Below are 21,347 nucleotides of genomic sequence, written 5' to 3'. Positions count from 1 at the left end.
GAAATATAGTCATTATATTCTATTTTCCTGAATAATATTATGCTAAAATATGTTTGTACCAATATAATAGTTACATTAATAGACATAAGACCAAGATGTGTACTGTTCAGAATCATGTATATAAAGTTGTGGGGAGAAGTTAATATTGTGCTGATATAAATAATGAAATATCTGAATTTTAACAATTTGACAATAAGATATATCTTCTCAGCATTCCTTTTCATCATCTAATAAACTTAATAATTTTAAAAATGCATAATAAATATTAACTAAAACATTTGTAAAACTTTTCTAGATTAATATAGTTTTATATATTAGTTATATACAATAAAAATATAGTTATACATTTACCTCGATCATAGATTTGTACAAGTACTTAAAATGTTTGTTGCTGTACTGTATGAAGCCACTTACATTGGACTCGGTATCTGACGGGGCAATTGAAGCCATAATAGGTATAATTACTATATTATAATCATATACAATTTAATTCTGACTACCTTTACGTAGATTTGGTTATTTACATAAAGTTAGGCTCTAATTTGTTTACATATAAATTAAATTAAATTTCAAAATTACCGACTGAATGGGCAATGGTAAGATGACAACGTAAACTGACAACTGACATTGACAATAATATTATCATTATGTGCATTATCATTGTGCATGCATTCTTCATTATATAAGAGCCACTCTCTTGTCGGTGGAGCTTTTGCCTTGATTTTCTACGATTTTCCATCAATCTCTTTAGTTGTTGATACAACACGACTCCAACTTTACCTTGATCTACTTAATATAGCTGTGTTTTGGAATCCCCGTTCCTTTAATAGTATTATTCATTACATTGGTCGGAAAATAATAGTTCAAAAATACCGCATTCTTACTTTTCTAATGATTTTTAAGTCTCTTAATAATTATTAAGAGACTTAAAAATCTGTTTTTTGACTTCAGTCAATAATTCCTGAACGAAAACTTCAATGTCAAAATTGTCAAGTGTTTGCTGCAGGTCGTTTTACCTGCAGTGAAAATTTTGGATAGGTATTTCTAATTACAAAAAAATATCTTCACTGATTTTCATATGATATGAAAATTATTGGAAAAACTACAGTGACCTGTGTATGTTGTGGTGTTATTACAAACTTTTAATTTTAAATGTGCAAATTTTATGACAGTGTTTTTCGTCGCATTTTTAATGGTTTTGTTTATAAACGTGATACCTAAAATTATCGATCTTGACTGAAAAATGAATATATTTTATTTCTGCTGCCATCATATAAATTAGTTATAGTATTTTGTTCTACTGTATACTAATATAATAGGTTTTGTAAAGAATATAGACTTTAGTATCTTATACGAAAGTATACCATTTTAGATATCCGTGTTTAGTTTCGCTGTCAATCATTTGTTTATTTATCTAAGAAGCGCATCATCAAAGATTTTTAATTAGACATTAAGAAAAATATTAAAAATATTATATACTCATTGACAGTTTTACTTTTATTTTTAATACTAAAATATAAACTTTTTTTTAATAGTCCAGAAAATGTTTAATTCTATAACAATTTATATATTATAATTACTTAGGTGTAAAACATATGGAACTAAATAATTATACAATTTACTAATTTACACCTGTTTATAATATCATAATATCTTTCTCAAACTAATAAACATATTTTCAGAAAGTGAAAGGTACTAGTTTCTAAATAAAACAGTAGATATGTTAATCGACCACCAAATTTATTTTGCATTCATAAGGTGATAGTAAGATCATTCAACTTATGGCTCAAAGACAAGGCAAACTATATATCTCTACAGCCAATATATACAATAAATACTATTACTATTTTATAAAAAAAGTTGGTTATTCTTCCCTTATTCAATTACAAATCATCCAACCACCCTTACAGTATATTTATTGGATGCACTGGAATTTGCATTACACTCATCACTCAGAAGTAGATGAAATAGTAACTAAATCACTTCTCAGTCAAGTCATTTTCTACTACCTCATAGATTAAAATTTGTAAGCAGTATATATTCCATGAGTTACAAAAATCATAGATGGGAATTAATCTTGTACTATTGTAACTATTCTCATTTAACATAATTATTGATATAAATATCAAAACAAATAAATAAATTGTTAGGCAGATTGATTTTAATTGATAGAAGTGTATTCTACACTTTTATTGCATAATGCAGTAAAGAAAATATACATATAATATATCAAGTATATAATTATAGCAAGGAGACCTTATTGCCGAAAGCAATCTTTTTAAGGCAAGGCATGATTTTAGGGAAATGTATGTATTAAATTATTGAACAGGTAGTTAATATTCCAAAAAGCAGAAAAATATCTTAAGCTTGTTATAAGTAATCGATAGCTCTTTAAATAATACACATCTTATGAAAATTTAATTAAAATGTTATTGTAAAAAATATGTGATCAGTTCAAATACAAATAGTAATATAAAGTTGCCATAATAAGCTTCCAAAAGAATCAGTGTATTTTATTTTAGTTAGATCAGACAAATCTTGTTAATTAGATTTCATATATTAATAAATATTAATATTTTAAGGTATTTTGCTAAGCTAAATTATTCCAACTTAAGTAATCAGTAATAAAAAAATATACATCCTATAAATTCTTATTTTGATTCTTATTAAGTATATGTATCTAAATACAAGTAGATTGTAAAATGATTATATGTTAGCAGTTAATGAAATGTCTGAATTAAGAAGCAGTAGGTCGGCGACGGCGCCGGCCAGGCTGGCGTCGCGACGTCGCCGTTTCACCCTGCTCGCCCCGCCACCCTGCACAAATGCTCCCTACTGTCAGTACTCTCTACATAGACAACAGCTATGTAGCATTTGCTCTGTATAAGAGGACATAATCCTCTAAAGACTTGTTCTTTCGACCTATTTGACTGCTACGTGATGTAACTATACTAGGAGACGTATTGATATAATAGAATATCACTAACGAGTAATATAATGGAGAACATGTATAGTTACTTTGTTTCGTCAGTTAATGTTTTGAAAAATTAAATACTCGATTATATTTTGCAGTTAAATATAATGTATAAGTAGGCGGTTTGAATAAAGTCATGTCCGAAGAACATGACGTCGATTGTGCGATCAGTGAGAAACAACATGAAAATGAACACAAAACAGAGAATAGTGAAGTTGTGAATGAATACGTACCAGAGGAGCCAAAAGAAGTACGCACTGAGGACTTTGTCAATGCTATTGATACAAATACAGAAAGTGCCACAAATAATAAAAATATTAGTGAAAAAGATGGAAAAATAAGCGAATGCAGTGCCAATGATAAAATTAAAAGTAATCTTAGATGGACTCTGGATGGGAATGAATTTAAAATATCATGGAGTCTTCCGGAGGAATTGTCAACAACACAGGACTATATCGCATTATGTTATGCAGGTAAGGAATTATTATAAACATACATAGTTTTATGTTAATACATTAAATATCTTGTATCGTTGATTTATTAAGTTTTCTTCGGGTTATAAAAACCCAAGGATCTATTCAGTAATCGCTGCGTCCATAAACAAATCAATTTATTTTTGTTTGATTACGTTCTGAATTATTGCGTTGTTTACAGCGAGTCTAAAATAAAATCTGCGCCATCAAACAAATTATATACTTACTTAGAATTTTATGACCCCTATAAATATGCTCTATTTGTGTTGATCGGCATGTCTTCTAGACAAGCGATAAGCTTTGTAGCTATCTAAATTGAGGCTAACTAATCGGCAAGATTAGGTCACAACCTAATAACAATTCCGGTGCGAGCATTTATAGTAATTTACAATTTCGCCTGATGTTTTAACAAACTACATTTTTGTTCAATGGGAATCGCAAAAGTGCCATCTATTGCAAAAGTTATATTTTCAAATACGTACCGTCTACATTTTTAAAACAAATTACCAATCAACTTTACGGGATATTGTTACTTTCGCATATAGACCAGAACATATGTATCAGATAAAACATTGTGACGGCATGGGTACCCTTAATTAATGCGTTCCTATTCCTAAGGACTAAGATTATATATACATATAGTCTTGAAACCGTAGAACAGCTGGCAAAACTAAGCCCGGGAGCACAAATACTCTTGTTTAAGACAGACGTTTTTGTAATTTTCCTTCAGTTATAGTTAAGAAAAGTGATTACAGTATCATTGTACATTATTCGGCACTTATACTCTCACATAATTGACAAAAGTACCTATTCTATTACAATAAAATTTAAATTTCTACGCATATAAATTCTACGAACATTTAGTACACGGGCTGCTATTTGCACTGACTATGCTTTAAAATGGAACATCGTATACATACTCATTCAGAGTGCATGTAAGTAAGTCAGGTAGGCCAGCAAAACACGCAAGTTTAATTGTTTGTTCGATTTGCCTATGTAACTGCAGTATTCAATAAAAATGATGAGTAACTAGTAATAACTTTATTATAAATAACTTGATCTTTTCGAGGTTTATAGATCTTGTCACTATTATTTAATATTGCACTCATTCCCTAATAATTCTATTAGTTTATTGAAATTGTATGTATGAAGCTATCACATATATGGAACAAAAAATTGCTCCTTCAAATTCTATAAATACTCATAAGTAGTTTGTGGAAAATACCATGCTAAAAATTCAATTTCGCGTAATTTTCTTCGTAACCAAAATCTATAGAGCTTCTCGTAGTGAAGCCACGAAAATCTCATTTCGTTTACCAAACATAATATAATATGATTCTAATTATATATCTCGAAATTTTTTTCATAATATTTATGCTTACAGCTGATGTTTTAAATAATTTGTCTATAATGTAGAAATAAATAAAAAAGCTTTATTAAATATTAATTCAATTAATCCTCATCAATAGTCGCCTCTAAGTCGTAGACCTCCCCTAACAAGGCAACTAATACACATCTTTTAATATACATTATATGTATATAAAGAGATAAAATTTGTAAGTTTGGATGTCTTGGTAATCTCCGGTAAAACTAATCTGATTATGAGCATTGAGCTCAATTATCAAAGAAGACTATAGAATATCCTATAACATCATGCCACGATCAATAGCAGCAGAGCTGGAATAAAAAATGTTGCGAAATTGTAGGAAATGTGACGCCGACGAAATTGCCCGGATCAGCTAGTTTAATATACACAAAACGATACTCAGACCGACACAGAGCCTAATCATAAATATAAGTGTTATGTATTGAGGACTGGTTACCTACTATTTCGTCCGTATACTCGTGAACGGGTCCTGCTTGTAGGGACTGGTCTGCTCTAATCACTACGACTGATTTACTCTTATATAGTCACTTAACCAGTAGATTGTGCATCTAATATTTTGAATTTAATGAATTAGTGTTAGTTAGTTGGTTGATTGTATTCACACATTTCAACTTAAAAGAGTAAAGTTACAATTAAATTATTTAAAAGAGCATCACGCAAGTTTCTTTCTCGTTCTTCTTGTGATGAGACAGCTTTCCGAATAAGGGATAGATTAAAAAAAATTATTATTCAAAAGTATTTCAATGTAAGTGTATTTGATTAATGATTTTCTATTCTATTCTATTTTAAAAAAAAGCAGTTTAAAATCTGTATAAGTAGTTAAACTCTATTCCGGAAAGGTCTCGCGGTCACAAATTTCATTATTTTGATCATAAAAAATATAAACATGCAACACGTAACTCAAATGCCAGAAGAGCATATCTGCTCATGTAACTGTACAGCAGCGGTGGCCGGTCCCGGCAACTTATTGCATTAATTGGCAACAGGAAGTGAGTTCACTGTACAACCTCTACCATAGATGTAGGCACTCACTACCACGGATTGCGGTAGGTTGCTGTCCACAGCCGTTATGCTCGTGGTTATGAGGGTACGGTATTTATCACAGTACACCCAGTTCTGTGGTATTTCTTTATTAAACCTACATACGATAATAAGGTTTGGTATAAGACAGAATTACTCACGCAGACGTCTTTGTACAATATATTCTACCTAGTTAAATATAATTAAAATGTAAACAAATTCTAAAAATATGTTAAAAATGAGAATTTCTATGGAACTGAGCATGAAGAAATTGTATTTCTGTACGCCATATGTGAAGTAAACAGTAGATAAAATTACAATTACTACTCGCTATATTAATTATTTAAGAACATAATGAAAATTCATAATTGTACTTTTCATATGTATTTGTATAGAATTACGGTTATAACATAACATATTCATTTGTTACGGTGTTAAATATTGAAATAATAACTCAATTAAAAAATGATAAAATCATTTTTATAAAGAATAACATCTGCGCCTTCCTCCTCTGATAGTATTTTTTTCTTGTTTGTCATCTTTCCGGCGAATTCAGCGAAATTTCAGTTTAGTAGCATTGAGAAGAAACTCGCTTGTAGTCTGACTCAGTAGTTTCATTCAGAGAGAAAAAGGAGTAACTGCAGCATTACAATACCATGAGGCAACGACGGTACGTGCTGTGCAAGACGCTGTTACATAAACAGCTGCATTGTGCCAGTTGAGCCTTTCACAAGCACCGGTGCCTGCAATTTTCTCGTGCGAGTGGTTAGCAATGCCGTAATCAGTAAACATATATCGTTAAAACTTAACGGTCTGTGCAAATATTCGCCTTTTCACTATCATCATGGTCGCATTTCTATATTAGATATATTATACGATTATTAGTAATGGGGCCACCCATTGATAGCAATTTATCCTGCCAGGACGACCTTCATGCGGTCCTTGAAATCAATGTGGTTTGTTGGATTGGATTTTCTCACTGGCATAACTTTCATTCTCTTATCTTCCACTAATGTCCCGTCTGCATAGGCCGTTATTACCAGCGGAGGCAGCATTACATATTCTTATTGAAAAAATACAGTAATTAGAATTTTATATGTAAACTTGTTGCCATAAGATAACTCCTACATCTTGTAGCGCATTTTGGTGTAATAAATGGCTTTCCCTCCCATAATTGTAAATCTGATATTCTATATAGTAATTTGGCAGCGTTTAAGGATACTAAATTTCTCAATATGCATATAAATGAATGACGTAAACTAATGATCGATCAGGTATCGTTACCATAAAACTGCAGGTCACCATCTCCGATATCGGTGATCGCATGAATGGGCCTAGCGGGGTCGGCCCCGCGCGTCCGTGCCCCGCCACTCGATTTGTGAATGAACCGGCGCGTGCCTCCTGCTCGTGGTCGGTGGTCGTGGCTCAGTCGCGTCGACGAGCAACGCGCATACACGCGAGCGCATGGGTTCGTTCCATTTTTGACGTTTCGAAATTTGAATTTGTATGTACGTGTTTTGTGTACGTTGACGGTACTTCACTTGAATGTGAATCGATTGCTGTTTGTAGCTAGTGTGTAGTTTCTGTAATAGCATCAGGACTTATAGCATTTTTCCTAAAGGCGAACCAGACTTTGGGAAAGTAGACATTGGCGGATATCGTTGATCTTTCACGGTAAGCATAAATTTATAATTATATCGATTTTTTTATATTGTGATGACTAGACTTAGTTAACTAGACGAGGTGACATGTAGGTAGGCTGTAGTGAGCGACAAATACGATTGTGGGTTGTATTTGTAGGTGGGTGCCCACGTAAATTGATTATAGTAGGTGTCATATGAGACAGGGTACTCTTTAATATTTACCGCGATTCGGTTAAGCAATATTTTACTACAACTTTCACTGCTCGTTACGAATAAGAACGAGTATTGAGAGGTTCCTCAATGGATTGTCTCAAATCACGAAAGTTTGTTTGTGTAGGTATATATAATTTTATTTAAAGAAATTCCTAGGTCGTTTATTATTATATTTATATATTTCAAACTCAAGACTCGGTATGTTTATGAAATACAAAAATAAAAATAATCGTCTCTTATAGGTCTTCGTTTTCAAATCTCTCAGCTTGCTTTTTGTGCCCGAATAATGGTTTGAAATGTTCGAAAACGGTCAAATTTTAGGCGCCATGTTAAACACAATGGGCCATACATTTAATAAGATTGTATGGGTCCTACCTGAGCTATTTCTCGCCAAATGCCTCAAATACATCGTGTCGCCTCGAAATTGATGGCCCCCCATTGTTTAATGCTTATCGTCCCATGATGCGGGTGTTTTCTATTAATTTATCATTGAATGAATGATGTAAATGAAGACATTCAGTTAACGTATATAGTCATTAATAAGTACTACGTTGGCACACAGGTATTGAAAATAATAGGTAGATTCATATCTACCTACAAACAAAAAAAAATGTTTAAAATAACTTGTATTGTAAAGTAGTTCTGTCTGGAGCCTATCTATTTTAAGTATATCCCTAAAATATAGATTTATAAATATCGCGGGACGTAATTATTAGCTAATTTATGTAATAGATTCTTATTTATGGTCTAGTATTAACAAAGATTGAGACGTAAATGTTGCACTGATTTGGAAGTTTGGAAAGGAGAGAATTGGTTCGAGAATAGAAAGGAAAGTAGGGATTCGTCTCATCCATCGTTCCCTTTTGAAGACAGTAACTGACAGACAAAGTGAAGACATTGGTAGAGGATAACTTAGACGGATGCAAATCGACCATAAATGCAATGTACCTATTGCGAAAAAACAAATAAAAAATTCCCGTAACCAGCGCAGTACGAATACGTTGATGAATGCAGAGAAAGCAAACGAAGCACCTGCTTCTTTTATTATTTTCTATTATTTCTTCTTTCTTTTTATTATCTTCTTTTCTGGCGTCAAGTGCTCGGACTTGTAACTTAGATTAGAAGCATTTGACGCCTACCCTGATGTGGGATAACCGTGACAATTATCAATATTTTATAATTGCGTAGTAACACTATGCGGCGTTTATAGATAGTAAAGTGTAGAGAACCAAGAACCCGCTTCTTAGTGGAAGAGGTCAATAAATTACCATTCATCAGGCCAACAAAGGGAACACCAGCGAGCATTAAATTAACACGCCTTATTCTCAGCGCTCGTCGTCTTCATCCATTAAGTACCTATTCGTAACTAGCAAACTACTTAGTACGAATAGGTTGATGAGTGCAGGGAAAGCAAAAGAAGTAGGTACAAGTCGGATTTTTTGCCGTTCTCTGACAACCCTAATGGGAGATAGGCGTGACGATTACCTACGTTTTAATTCCTGCGTAGTAACAAGCGGAGTTTATAGATAGTAAAGTGTAGAGACCCAAGAACCCGCTTCTTAGTGGCAGAGGTCAATAAAACTGCCATTCATCAGGCCAGTCAGTGGTCCACCAGCGGATATTAAATTGACACGCCTTGTTTTCATCGCTCATCGTCTCCATCCATTAAGTACCCGGAACTAGCAAACTACCTAGTACGATAGTCTAATGAGAGCAGAGAAAACAAAAGAAGTAGATATGAGACGGACCTTTGCCGTTCTCTGACAACCCTAATGGGAGATAGGCGTGACAATTACGTACTTTTTAATTCCTGCGTAGTAACAGGAAGTGGCGTTTATAGATAGTAAAGTGTAGAGACCCAAGAACCCGCTTCTTAGTGGCAGAGGTCAATAAAACTGCCATTCATCAGGCCAGTCAGTGGTCCACCAGCGGATATTAAATTGACACGCCTTGTTCTGAGCGCGCACCGTCTCCATCCATTACAGTATTATAGCCGATGAATCGCTTTGAGGGATATCTTTTATGAACATCTCATTATTACTTTGTCACAGGGGTAATACATATAAAATATAGTATTGCAATTTATTAAGAAGGGCGAGGCTAGACTGGTGTAATTTTGTGAGTTGTGGGCTCAGAATTCAAGAATGATGAAAAAAAGAAGAGATGAAAAAGTTGTATCGCATAATTTAACAAGAAACGACTTCCTGTACTTTGCACAATGCACCTTATTAAATATATATTTTAAATTGTTATTATATTAACACTTCAATACAGTCTTTAGCTACTATCCATTTTTTACTTCTTACGTTTTAATGTATTCAGTCCTTAGAAACCGTTAAAACAATTAGGTGAAATGACTTGGAAGGTTAGAGATACGGTATTACAAACATAGGTGCAGCGAACGTGTTTTGAAATTACTTAATTTTTAGCTTGCGTCTATTATGTATATAGTTTCAAACTAAGCAGGGCTTGGCAATGGCATTAGTAATAGATAACTGATATACATACTAACACCTCGGTGGTGTAGCGGTAAACCGCTAACTATAACTAGTCACAGTTCTATTTCTCGTACGATGCGAACACTGGTAAGACTATCTGTAATGGTCTTTTTTAGTGTGTAAATTGTTCAGGGTTCTTATTATTAGATATAATGCTGATAAAATAAGCTGCCAATAAGGGTTTTATGCAAAATAAAATACTAATATGGCTATTAAAAAATAGTGCTTAGTGGTAGAAGGGCAAAAATATAGAAGTGTATTATATATTTTAATGCCACATTATTATAAAATAAACCTTTTGGGGTGGGCTCACCCTTATCACTTAGGGGTATAAAAAATAGGTAACCTATTCTTTAACCTACTGAGAATACATATAAAATTTTATCAAAATCGGTTAAAGCGTTTCGGAGAATTATCGCAACAACCACTGTGACACGAGAATTTTATATATATAGATTTATACATCATTTCGTTGGAATTTTATAAAAATAAATATGAAGTGATATCCATTTAGAAGAAACAATTGAAATCTGTTGTACGTTGCACGGGGATCAACGTATATTTTATTTACATATACACACATGCAGGTTTACCCTTACTGGATTGTTATGTAATGTTATAATTAAGACTATATGTGTGTACTGAGATACAAATACTATCTTTTCTATACACGTCTGCGTAATATTATTAACGGCGTTTCCTGTGATGAAGATTTCGTCGAAAATCAGCTTTGTTCAACAAATATATTGAGATTAACCGCACTCACTTGCTATAATTAGAATATTTAAAAAAGTAATAAAAATTATTAAACCATCATAATTTTAATACGCGAAGCAAAAACTTTGTACCCTTTTTGTGAAAATTGCGCCAATGGAGGAGTATGAAATTTCGCGAACTTATAGTTTATATAGAGAAACAGTGCAGAATGCTAATATTTCTTTACAATTTAAATACATTGAAACAATAAAAAAAAATTACACTATACTACCATTTTTTTGACACACACACACTCTTTTAATTGTTATTGCAAGTTCAAAGATTTGTATTTTTTATTATGGTCAAATTTCGACCACCGACCGACTACTAGTATATAAAATATGGTTTACTTTTTTCTATAAATACTTCCATTTACAGTTTAGAATCAGCAGTTATCGATGACAAGGTTCCGTTGAAGTTTAACTGACTGTATCGTGTTTGATTATTCTCACGGATTTTCGTTTGACTCGACCGCCGTTACTCAGGCATTGTGTTGCGACAAGTGAATTGCAACTGACAGATATTTCTCACGAACTTGCCGCAGATGCCATTTATGAAGCACTAGCTGACCCACGCAACTTCGTCTGCGTGTAGTTACTTGACATTTATCAATATATTTCGCCAAATTTACATAATATCTTTTTAAATTATAGCCTATGTGTTATTCATATAAGTTATATTACTGTAAAGTTTCAACAAAATCCGTTCAGTAGTTTTTGCCTATAAGATTAACAAACATCAATCCATACTCACAAACTTTCCCATTTATAAAATTAGTAAGATAAGATTGGGGCCTCGCTGTATCACTTAGCAGTTAACTTCTTTAATAAAAATAATGATAATATTCATCTTTATTTATCTCAAATAATGAACTGTTAAAATTCCTGCCTATAAAAAAATTATAGGTATTAATCGAAACAAAACAGACTACAACTCAATGGGGACAGTGAGACAGGGAACCCTCTCTTCTATTCTGCTAGAACTTTTATTAGTAAATGTATATTAATATAACATAGATAACGTAACGTATAGGGATTTTAAGAAAATCTTTAGTGAAATTATGATGTCATTATATTTTGTTAAACTATGATTAGATCAAAAAGTCGAATCCTTTGTTTTCTTCTTTATTTATTGTAGGCGATAATAACATTTTGCAGAATATTAATTCGTTGTTCGCCAACTTTTGCAAATAAAATTTTACGTTACTTTCTTTAGTTTAAAATTCGAATGTACATGTAATGGCTGTGAAATTTAGCTCTTTATCTACTCTAGTTCTTGACTTTCTGGGTCTTTGTTCTGTCAGTCTATTAGTTATAAAGTGGTGTTGTCACGCGATTCAATTAATCGGATGTACTTAAAGTGTAATGCCGACTACCGCCGATCGTTTAGATCCAGACTCGTCAAAGCATATTACTCTTCGACACGTCGTAAAGACATTAACTTCACACTCGAGGGCCGAGCATTGTTGCCGAGTGAAAAACACAGAGAGGAAGCGATAAATTATGTTCGAAGTTTATACGATCGGCCGGTAATGGGCTTTGCGTTCTTATATATGCTCGAACTGGTGTACACCTTCTCGGTTGGTACATTTATAATATCTTGGGATTATCATCTTTTATATCGTACACTTGATTATGCATGAAATGATGGGGATATTTTTCAATATTATTATTTTACAATATGCAGTTTATTATAAAAGTAATTATGTTTTCAATGGCTATGCTGAAGACAATTACCTAATGGATATATGATTTTTGTTAAAGCAGCTTACAATAATGTATTTAACTCAAAACTTAATTATATAAACAAAGTATTGTGTCTAATATTAATTTATATAAATCTGAATTTAAAGTAACTAGTGTGTTTTTTTTATTAGATTTGTTGGAACTAAACTAAATGAGCGCAGGTATATTAAATTTAACGGAAGCGTACTTACATAGGAACAAGGGATCAGTTGACTTTTGATTTTTTGATAATATTCATTCTTCCGGATCAACCCTCAACGTGGGGCGGAACCCCGCAAGAAACGGAAGTAGCATACGTCCGCCATACTTCGCTCTCATAATTGGTGGCACGGGCTGTGCTTCCGGTTTCTTTTATGGGACTCTAATAATAGCCGAAATCTCAATAAACGTACCGTCTCGTATAGTAAACAATGATGTCAGTTCTTTCCCTGAAGATGAAATTGTGCGCCGAAACTGCAACATTTTGAAGATTTTAGCAATTACTCTATTGTCAGAAAGAAGTACGGCATTCCCTTTTTATTTGCAGTTTTTATTAATTTAATTACTTTGACCCATATAATGTCATTTCATCAGCTGGGTTATAGCTGACATATTTATAATACAAACGTTTGTTTTTATTCTCTTGCTAAGTTTTTTTTGTGAAGTAAGTATAAATAATCGATTGCCAATCATTCTTAAACCTTTTTTCTACATCCGCTTTCATAATCTTATTGGATTGGATCTGCCTCTGATACACCATCTATGTAAATTGTTGTTGTAAGCAGAACGTTAAAAGTCAAAAACATCTCTTTGTAGGTACTAAGAGATGTTTTTGACTTTTAAGAGTACAGATCCGCCATTATATATTTGATTTAGTGTAATTATAGGTTATTAACAAATGTAGAAAATGTAAAAAAGAAACTTCCATTCGAATACCAATGTTTAAAATAGGATGGAATTCAAATATGTACACATTCTTGTGACCTATTTTTGTCCACAACAATGTTAACGTTTCTGACACTGAACACTCATCTGTAAATAGACTTGAAATTCGCCGCACCTCACGTTTTCAGAAACGCACTTTAAATTTCAGTTTGTAGCTGTACTATTTCATCCGTTCCTGACATGGACACGGTATGTGTGATGATACGTGTTCTGAATACGATAATCTCATGTCTACACATGGAGGTGTAGGTAGAATCGGTATTTTTTATTATCCTGTAGCCCATATACCAGGCTGGTACTTAGCAGTGAAACCAAGGACGATCGCTTGTTCAATCCGGTCAATGAAGTCACGTATTCAAACTGTCCTGTCCTGTCAATACATTATCTGTACGTGACATAAAAGATCTATATTGCGTCTCTCCGTTTTTGCTTCGCTTTGACGTTTCCCATGATGTTCTCTTGCCCATAAAAAGATTAGTGAAGGGTGGAGGTGCTAATGTATGTGTATGTGCACATCCGGTCCGTTAGGGTCCGTTAATTGGTCCACATAAAAGGGATATCGTGTAGTGTGCCCCCGCGCTCGGCGTGGCTTCCTGCCCGCGACATCACAGTGACATCCCGGAATCGCACCGATCCACCGCTTTGGGTAAATGTAAAATAGTTGTAGTCGTCATTTCATTAAACAAATATCATATAAACAAACTCTTTTTAAACCAGTCTTCGTTTTAGAATTTTATTTCAAGTTTTTTAAAGAATTACAACAACAATTTCACTTTAAAGACACTCGTACATCAATAACTAAATATTGAATAGGTAAATAAAGAGTTGTATACGTCTGATATATTTTCAAGACAGTCGATATTCTTTGATGAATTTAGTTTTATAAAAACTTATATGAACATCGCTTTATAGTAAACTAGATTTTCTACATTGACATTGCGGTTTAAAAATACAAGCAAACAGCTTACGACATGTTGACAAATCAGTGAATCGGGTTCCTATTATTTTTGTTTTTTGATCCCAACACTTTATTAACATAATAGCAACTCTACCCATTGATTAGCGGCTGATAGTTATTTAGTTTTTTATGAGATCGGATATAAGACTTATCTTTCATTACTAGGCGCAATAAATTCGCAAAATTCGAAATTCTACCTTTTTTATATGTATAGATTGGAATGTATAGACTTAGACTATGAAATACAAGTATTGATCTTTAAAACTTATATCTGTATTTCTATTTATTATTTTGTGATCTCTTCACTATAATTGACTACCGAATAAAATCGCTAGCACAGCTATTATAAAACCATGCCATACTTTGCATTATATAACTATACATATACCTAGTACCTAGTTCACAGAGCAACCTGTTGTGCAGACATATTTCGTATCTATGGAGTACTCGTTTTTTCTTGTTCTCTGTTAATAAACACGTCCGCTTCAATTATTTTTTAATGATATATGATTCTGTTTTTATATTAATATCATTACATGATAGACGTCAATGAACTGCGTAGGTACGTTTTTTGTACTTGGCATATGACAAACAAGTTACCTCTGTCGGCCCACCTGACGAAAAGTGATGCTATGGCGTCGCTTCATAGTATATTTAGTGTCACCCACTGACTAATCGTAAAGTTATTAGAATTTATACGCCCCCTTCACTATAATAGACATAAATAACTAATAACTACTAACGTATTGTCCTATGTCTTATTTTGTGTTGAAGACAGCGTACCAAGCGATCCAAATATTGGAGCATGGCTCGCTGGATTGTCTTATAATTATCAGTTGGATCGCTTGTAGTCTTAAAGTTAAGATACTCCGGAACTGACGTCTATTCAATAAATGAGTTGAAGTAGATGAAGAACAGACTCGGTTCTGTTTGAACTACTAAGAATTCTGGTATGAAGATAGATAGATATTGAGGTACCATGTAGTAGATAATGTGATTCCGTAGCAATCCCCATGTTCAGAACAGATTTTGATATTTCTAAGTTTCCCTATTTGTCTAATTACAGTATATTTTTGTGGGATTATATTTTATTAATTCTATGGAACATGAGTAATTAATAATAACGAAATACGCCATTTAATCTTCCGCACGCTTTTTCCCACGACTATCTGTAATTATGGTCTCTGTAATCACAAACCGTGGCATGTACAAAGTATAGAATATTTTCTTTGATACCTGTAATCTGAACGCCAACCCATGTTCCCGTGACATGTTCCTCAACTGTGACCATACCTGATTATCATATTATAAATTGGTGCGCATCGTAGCGTGCAATTACATACTCGTAAACATTCTGGAATATCTAAGAAAATGTTGAAGACGTTACGCTAAGAATATACTAATAATAATAATAAGAATATAATAATACACGAAGACGTTTCAAATGTTATTTTCCTTACCAATTTTCCTCAATTTCATAAATGTAAACTATTTCTTCATTGTAACGTTTTGAGGAAGCACACCAATATTATAGATATTCCAGGTTATAAAAGTAAAAGGTGCCGTCCTGGGAACAGAACAATGGGCAATGTTCTTAGAAACCATCCAACGGTAGAGATGGTACTCACTCGACGCCGGAAACAATGGGTACTAACTGTGTCGGTTAGCAGACGGCTCTAAAAGGAAGATGTGTGCTGATTACTGACCAGCGTTGTAATAGCGTGAAAATTTGAGAGTATCGTCAAATATTACCTTCCTCAATATTAGCTCCTATACTCGAACTTCTAAAATTACATTGAAATTGCTTCATATACATTTATAGAATGTATTATCTAATTTATATGTTATTTATAGCAGCAACGATATGTTACAGATGCAAGTCTGAAACTTTTTTGACGATTTCTATAATATTTATTCATCTCATCATCTTTGATGCTCATCACAACTGTTAACATCATATAGTTCTTTGGCTAGGTTTCGATCAGAATTAAAATTATTTTAATTTTAATTCTTAAAATTATTAAATTTTCCCACTTTTCTTTAACCCCGGACAATTCACAAAGCGCCATCTTGTCACAAGCAGAAGCTTGTGTTAGAGAAAGTGTGAGGAGTTTGCCAGGAATTCAACCCACGACCATCGGAAGTAAAACGGTGTGCTAAACCGCTAGATTACCGAGACCGTCACTTAATCACGTGAAAGTTTTTTTACCACTATAAATGGTTATCACCGTAGAGTTCGGCTACTACAGTTCAGAAGAACTGGCAAGGAACTCAACTCAAATTTTTATTTAGTGACTACAAAAGGCAAAATTGCATTAGGTATATAAACGACATAGCTGCTAAGGCCTAACGAAGACCAAGGGATCCGGAGCACTCTTTAAATATGGCAGTAAGGAAAGCTAACCCATGCTTATAAGTCGGAGTGTTTATAATATTTTTGATACTAATTGTAGATTTGAAAGTATGTCTATGTGTTTGACTGAAGATCAAACATGTTTGAAGAGAAAATCTTTTCTTGAAGATAGGTTGTCACACAAAAGCGGACGAAGTCGCGGTTAAGGAACTAGTTATGAATTTGTTTATAAATATCCCGGCGTATTGATTACGATTTGAGGTTTATTTTTGTTAATAGTCCTATTGTTGTTGACTCTTGAATGTATAATTGATCGACCTTACATTGTATAGATCAAATAGGTACCAAGTAGTTCAATGAGTCGCAATGACTCGTAATGACTCGATAGCTTGTTTTTGTATTAATAGAGTCGGAATACGGATAATAGAGTTAATAACAGTGATTATTCACAGTGTAAGCAATTATCTTTTTAATTATTCTGAGCTGTTTGTTGCTTCAATGGTTGTCCGTCTCTCGTTACATTAATTATATTGCAAGAGTGGATTTCCATAACTTAAAGAGTTTTTAAACATCTTTTTTGCCATTTTTGCAAGGTTTGTTTGTTATTTACTGGCTGAATTTGACTCTCTCCAGTTATCTGTTGGGTCTAAAATATCATTGAAATTTATTAAAGACTTTTAAGTAACTCTTCTCGAAACTTGTATTATGGGGATCATATTTGTATGGTAGGTTAAGGATAGACGTAGTAAGCAATTTTATTCCATACCTATGAATAGGCCCTATTGTAGAAAATATGAGAGATAGTTGCTTACGCAACTGGTATGGCTATATCCGTAGTCGCGAAGACGACTACGTGGTTAAGAAAGTACTCAACAACCAAACTCAACCAGGGGTAGAGGCAGGCACCAAGAGACTGGTGGAACAACATTAAGAAACAGATAATCCAGTACTAAGGTTGTACTCAGGTGACCCAGAATAGAGTTCTTTGGCACAAATGTACAGGGAGACCCGACCCCAGATAAACTGGGACTTGGGATGGAAAAATATGAATTATAAATTGCACAATACCGTACACAGAGCACAGTGCACACATCAATCGGTGAGACTATTTAACAAGTTGAACACTAATTCGAAAATTACTGGCAATCTATACATATACTAGTATGTCAATGCATAACCAAGACTAAGTATGAAGTACGTTTGTTGAATGGTCGCTTACACATTGGACGAATGTAATCATTGTATTGTTGACATTTAACGATAACGAATTGGATGAATGTAATCATTATATTGTTGACATTTAATTTTTATTAATATAACGAATTAATGATTGTTTATCGAATATCTAATTATTAATTATAGCTATTAAGAACCTCTTAATTCAATTTCTAACAAAACTGTTAATGAATATACTATTTATTTATTACGAGTACAGAGTTACTATGTTCCGGTAGGCGCGTGTGCAGGAAACCCACAGGATATATCAGAATTAGAATCGCGAGCCGATGAACGGTGGACCATTTGCGTTATGTCGACCGCACTTCCCATATCCGCTTATCAATGCTGTGTGTTTATATGTTTAGTTGTTAAATCAAGTTAAATCCGCCAAGACTTTTTAAGTCTATGAGATTGTTAGAAAATTATAAAAATAATATAAATATTTTACATTTTCCGTCCTAAAAGTCCATTGTCTTCATCATCGTTCATGCAAGGTTAAGGCGTGAAAGTTTAAACAAGTCACTTTTGTATTTATTGTATTAGTCAATATATAAGGGATTTAAATTATCATAATTCTTTTTAAGTTGTTTCAATAGTGACATGTACATATAATTGTTTTAACAAGTTCTATTTTTATACTTGCTTGTCCAGTATTTGTTTTTATTTTATCCTCAACCCTGCTTGGACTGACCAAACACTCTCTTATTTGTTTTGTAGACGTCTAACAAACGAACTTTGACTGGACTTTATCCGATATCTTTGACGGTTCTTGTTGTCCGGCTGTTGTCGACGGAAGTCATTATGCGTTTCCCGCCGTGAGCTGCTGTACTGCCTCTGTAAAAATTTATTCATTAAATCGGCTATTAGTACAAATCTACTCTACCTTCCGTATAATCATTTCGTTGACATGATTCCCCGTGTTTTGTTCTTACCAGTCGGCTTTGGAATTCTCTGATATTTTCCTCCTGTATCTGTTTTATTAATTTCTAGAATTGTAATTTTTTTGTTTATATATATTGACATCATTAATCCGTCCAATCATAACTTATATATATATCTGTACTCCTCCATCGTACTAGGTATCGTAAGAAACATAATCTGATACGACAGCCGACCACATATTATCATCTATTTGTGTACCATATTCGTATCCGTCCTAACCCTTTAAGTATGATTGGGGAACAAACATTCAAACACACTTTATATTTGTATTGTTAGTAGTATTTGTGTTAATAGTAGGAGGAGATAATTATTCAGTGCTGAGTTTGAATACAAAAGCAACAATCCTACATTAATTTATATATTGAAGTTGTCGCGTTTTATCAGTAAGGTGGGTGTCCCGTGGATCTTGCAACAAATATTGACATGACAATCTGTTAGGGAGCTACACAACACCTTCCTTGCATTTACCGGGACCATTTGGTTGCAACGAATGGTGTGCATCGATAAGGCCGTGCGTAAACTGCTGGGATGACTACACTACAATGTTTGCACAGAACAAATCGTGTTTGCCCACTTTATGTCCTGAAGATCGGAGGCATGGATCGATAGCTGTCGGATGTATGCTCGCTCACGTTTTATTTGCTTTGCATGACTTTTATGGGTGTACTAATATTTATCTAAAGGCATGTCTAGGGAGTGTTTTGTTATCATTACTCCAAAGTAATATGCACGTGCATAGTTTGACCTTTATTTATTATGGTTTTCAGTTTTGTGACTTTAGTCACTTCTTCTTGAATCATTATTGAAGCATAATCCTAATCTTATTGTATATTGCACTCAGATAAATAAATAAAGTTAGACTTTATTTTCCTGAACAGGGTCATATGTTTAGTGAAAAAACATGTTTTCACGGTATGCCTCACTGTATCTCCCACTTTGGTATATTCATTTAAGTCAATGTCTTTTTTGTTAAATTTTTGTAATCTTCCAACTTTTAGTTAAAACTTTTTCAGCTTATTGACTAGGATATTCGATTCGATTCTTCCGATTAAAATTATATATAGTAGTTTATTAATTTAATGTGTGAGTTTTATAATTGATGTATAGTGTTTTTTTTAATAAATATTTACATTATTCGTTTTTTCAAGTTCTTTTGTCAAAACATTAGACATCCGTAAACAAGGGATCCAAGGTCGACTATGTTTATGCGCTATGTCAACATCAACAACACAAACAACCTGGTACATTCTAATGTCTATTAGCAATTGTCATTAATTACAACCTGGTCATTGTTTACAATATATTCGAATCCAACAACATCTCTGCCGTGACTGAATTATTTCTTAATTATTGGTTTTGATATTGCGATTTGATTTGTACTGTTAATTAATTAAGATTAACAATTAGGAAACAATATTAATAAGATTATTAATACGAATATATTTGTGGTACTATTGATTACATAAACAAACCTCTCTTTTTGTGCTCGTAATGTTGGTGGAATATGTTTGTACGACGGTTTAATTGATAGCTTCACAAATCGCCAACGGAAGCTGATAGCAGTAATGAGCTTCGGATGTCGCTCACCTATTGTGCCAAGTTAATAGATATCAACTTCCTCAGTACTACTAGTGGCACCGACTATTGGTTATAATGATGCATTGTTCTGCATATAGACGTTCTCACTGCATTTCATACCTTTTACTAAACTTTAATCAGAACAATCAGTTGATCGGGTCTTTTGAAAGTAATTTTGATCGTTCGTTATTGGAGTGTTTTATATCGCACCTTGATATGACATGACATGACATGATATGATACACATGACATTGACAGTACATTTAAGTATTAACAATGGATTCATTAAAAAGAAAGTCTGTACATAAAAAAGGAAATAATGGCGTATGACGATATTCGAAATTCAAATTTATGTATTACAAATGCTAAAAGTGATGCGATAGTCTAATGCGTTGTTAATGCCCAACGTAGCTAAAAAAAACAAGAAAATTAACACTTTAATAATTAAAATAAAATATGTGACTGTTATTTTTCCGTGGTAGTCTACTAATCTAGGTTACTATTTATATCTACTACATTTTGCAAGTGTAACATAAGGCTTGTTACCCACCTTTGTCCTTTATAGAGAAGAACATATAAATTTCGTTACTAATAAACTATGCTTACTAATATTATAAATGCGAAAGTAACTCTGTCCGTCTGTCAAATCTGTAAATGAAATTTAG

The 21,347-nt window shown here is 33.1% G+C and overlaps 1 protein-coding gene across 1 annotated transcript in view; it reads left to right on the top strand.

The window, feature by feature from the left end:
* Window positions 1–999: 999 nt before the first annotated feature.
* The window catches only part of LOC131850813 (uncharacterized), a 30,098-nt gene continuing 9,750 nt past the window's right edge, over window positions 1,000–21,347 (top strand). The window contains exons 1-2 of the mRNA XM_059201179.1: window positions 1,000–1,116; window positions 3,073–3,447. Coding sequence (XP_059057162.1) covers window positions 3,111–3,447 — 337 coding nt within the window. The 5' untranslated portion in view covers window positions 1,000–1,116; window positions 3,073–3,110. The remainder of the gene's footprint in view (window positions 1,117–3,072; window positions 3,448–21,347) is intronic.

Source organism: Achroia grisella, unplaced genomic scaffold, assembly GCF_030625045.1.
Source record: "Achroia grisella isolate CSIRO2021 unplaced genomic scaffold, CSIRO_AGI_Agris_v1 utg779, whole genome shotgun sequence".
Taxonomy (NCBI): Eukaryota; Metazoa; Arthropoda; class Insecta; order Lepidoptera; family Pyralidae; genus Achroia; species Achroia grisella.
This window is presented reverse-complemented; position numbering and strand designations above follow the sequence as displayed.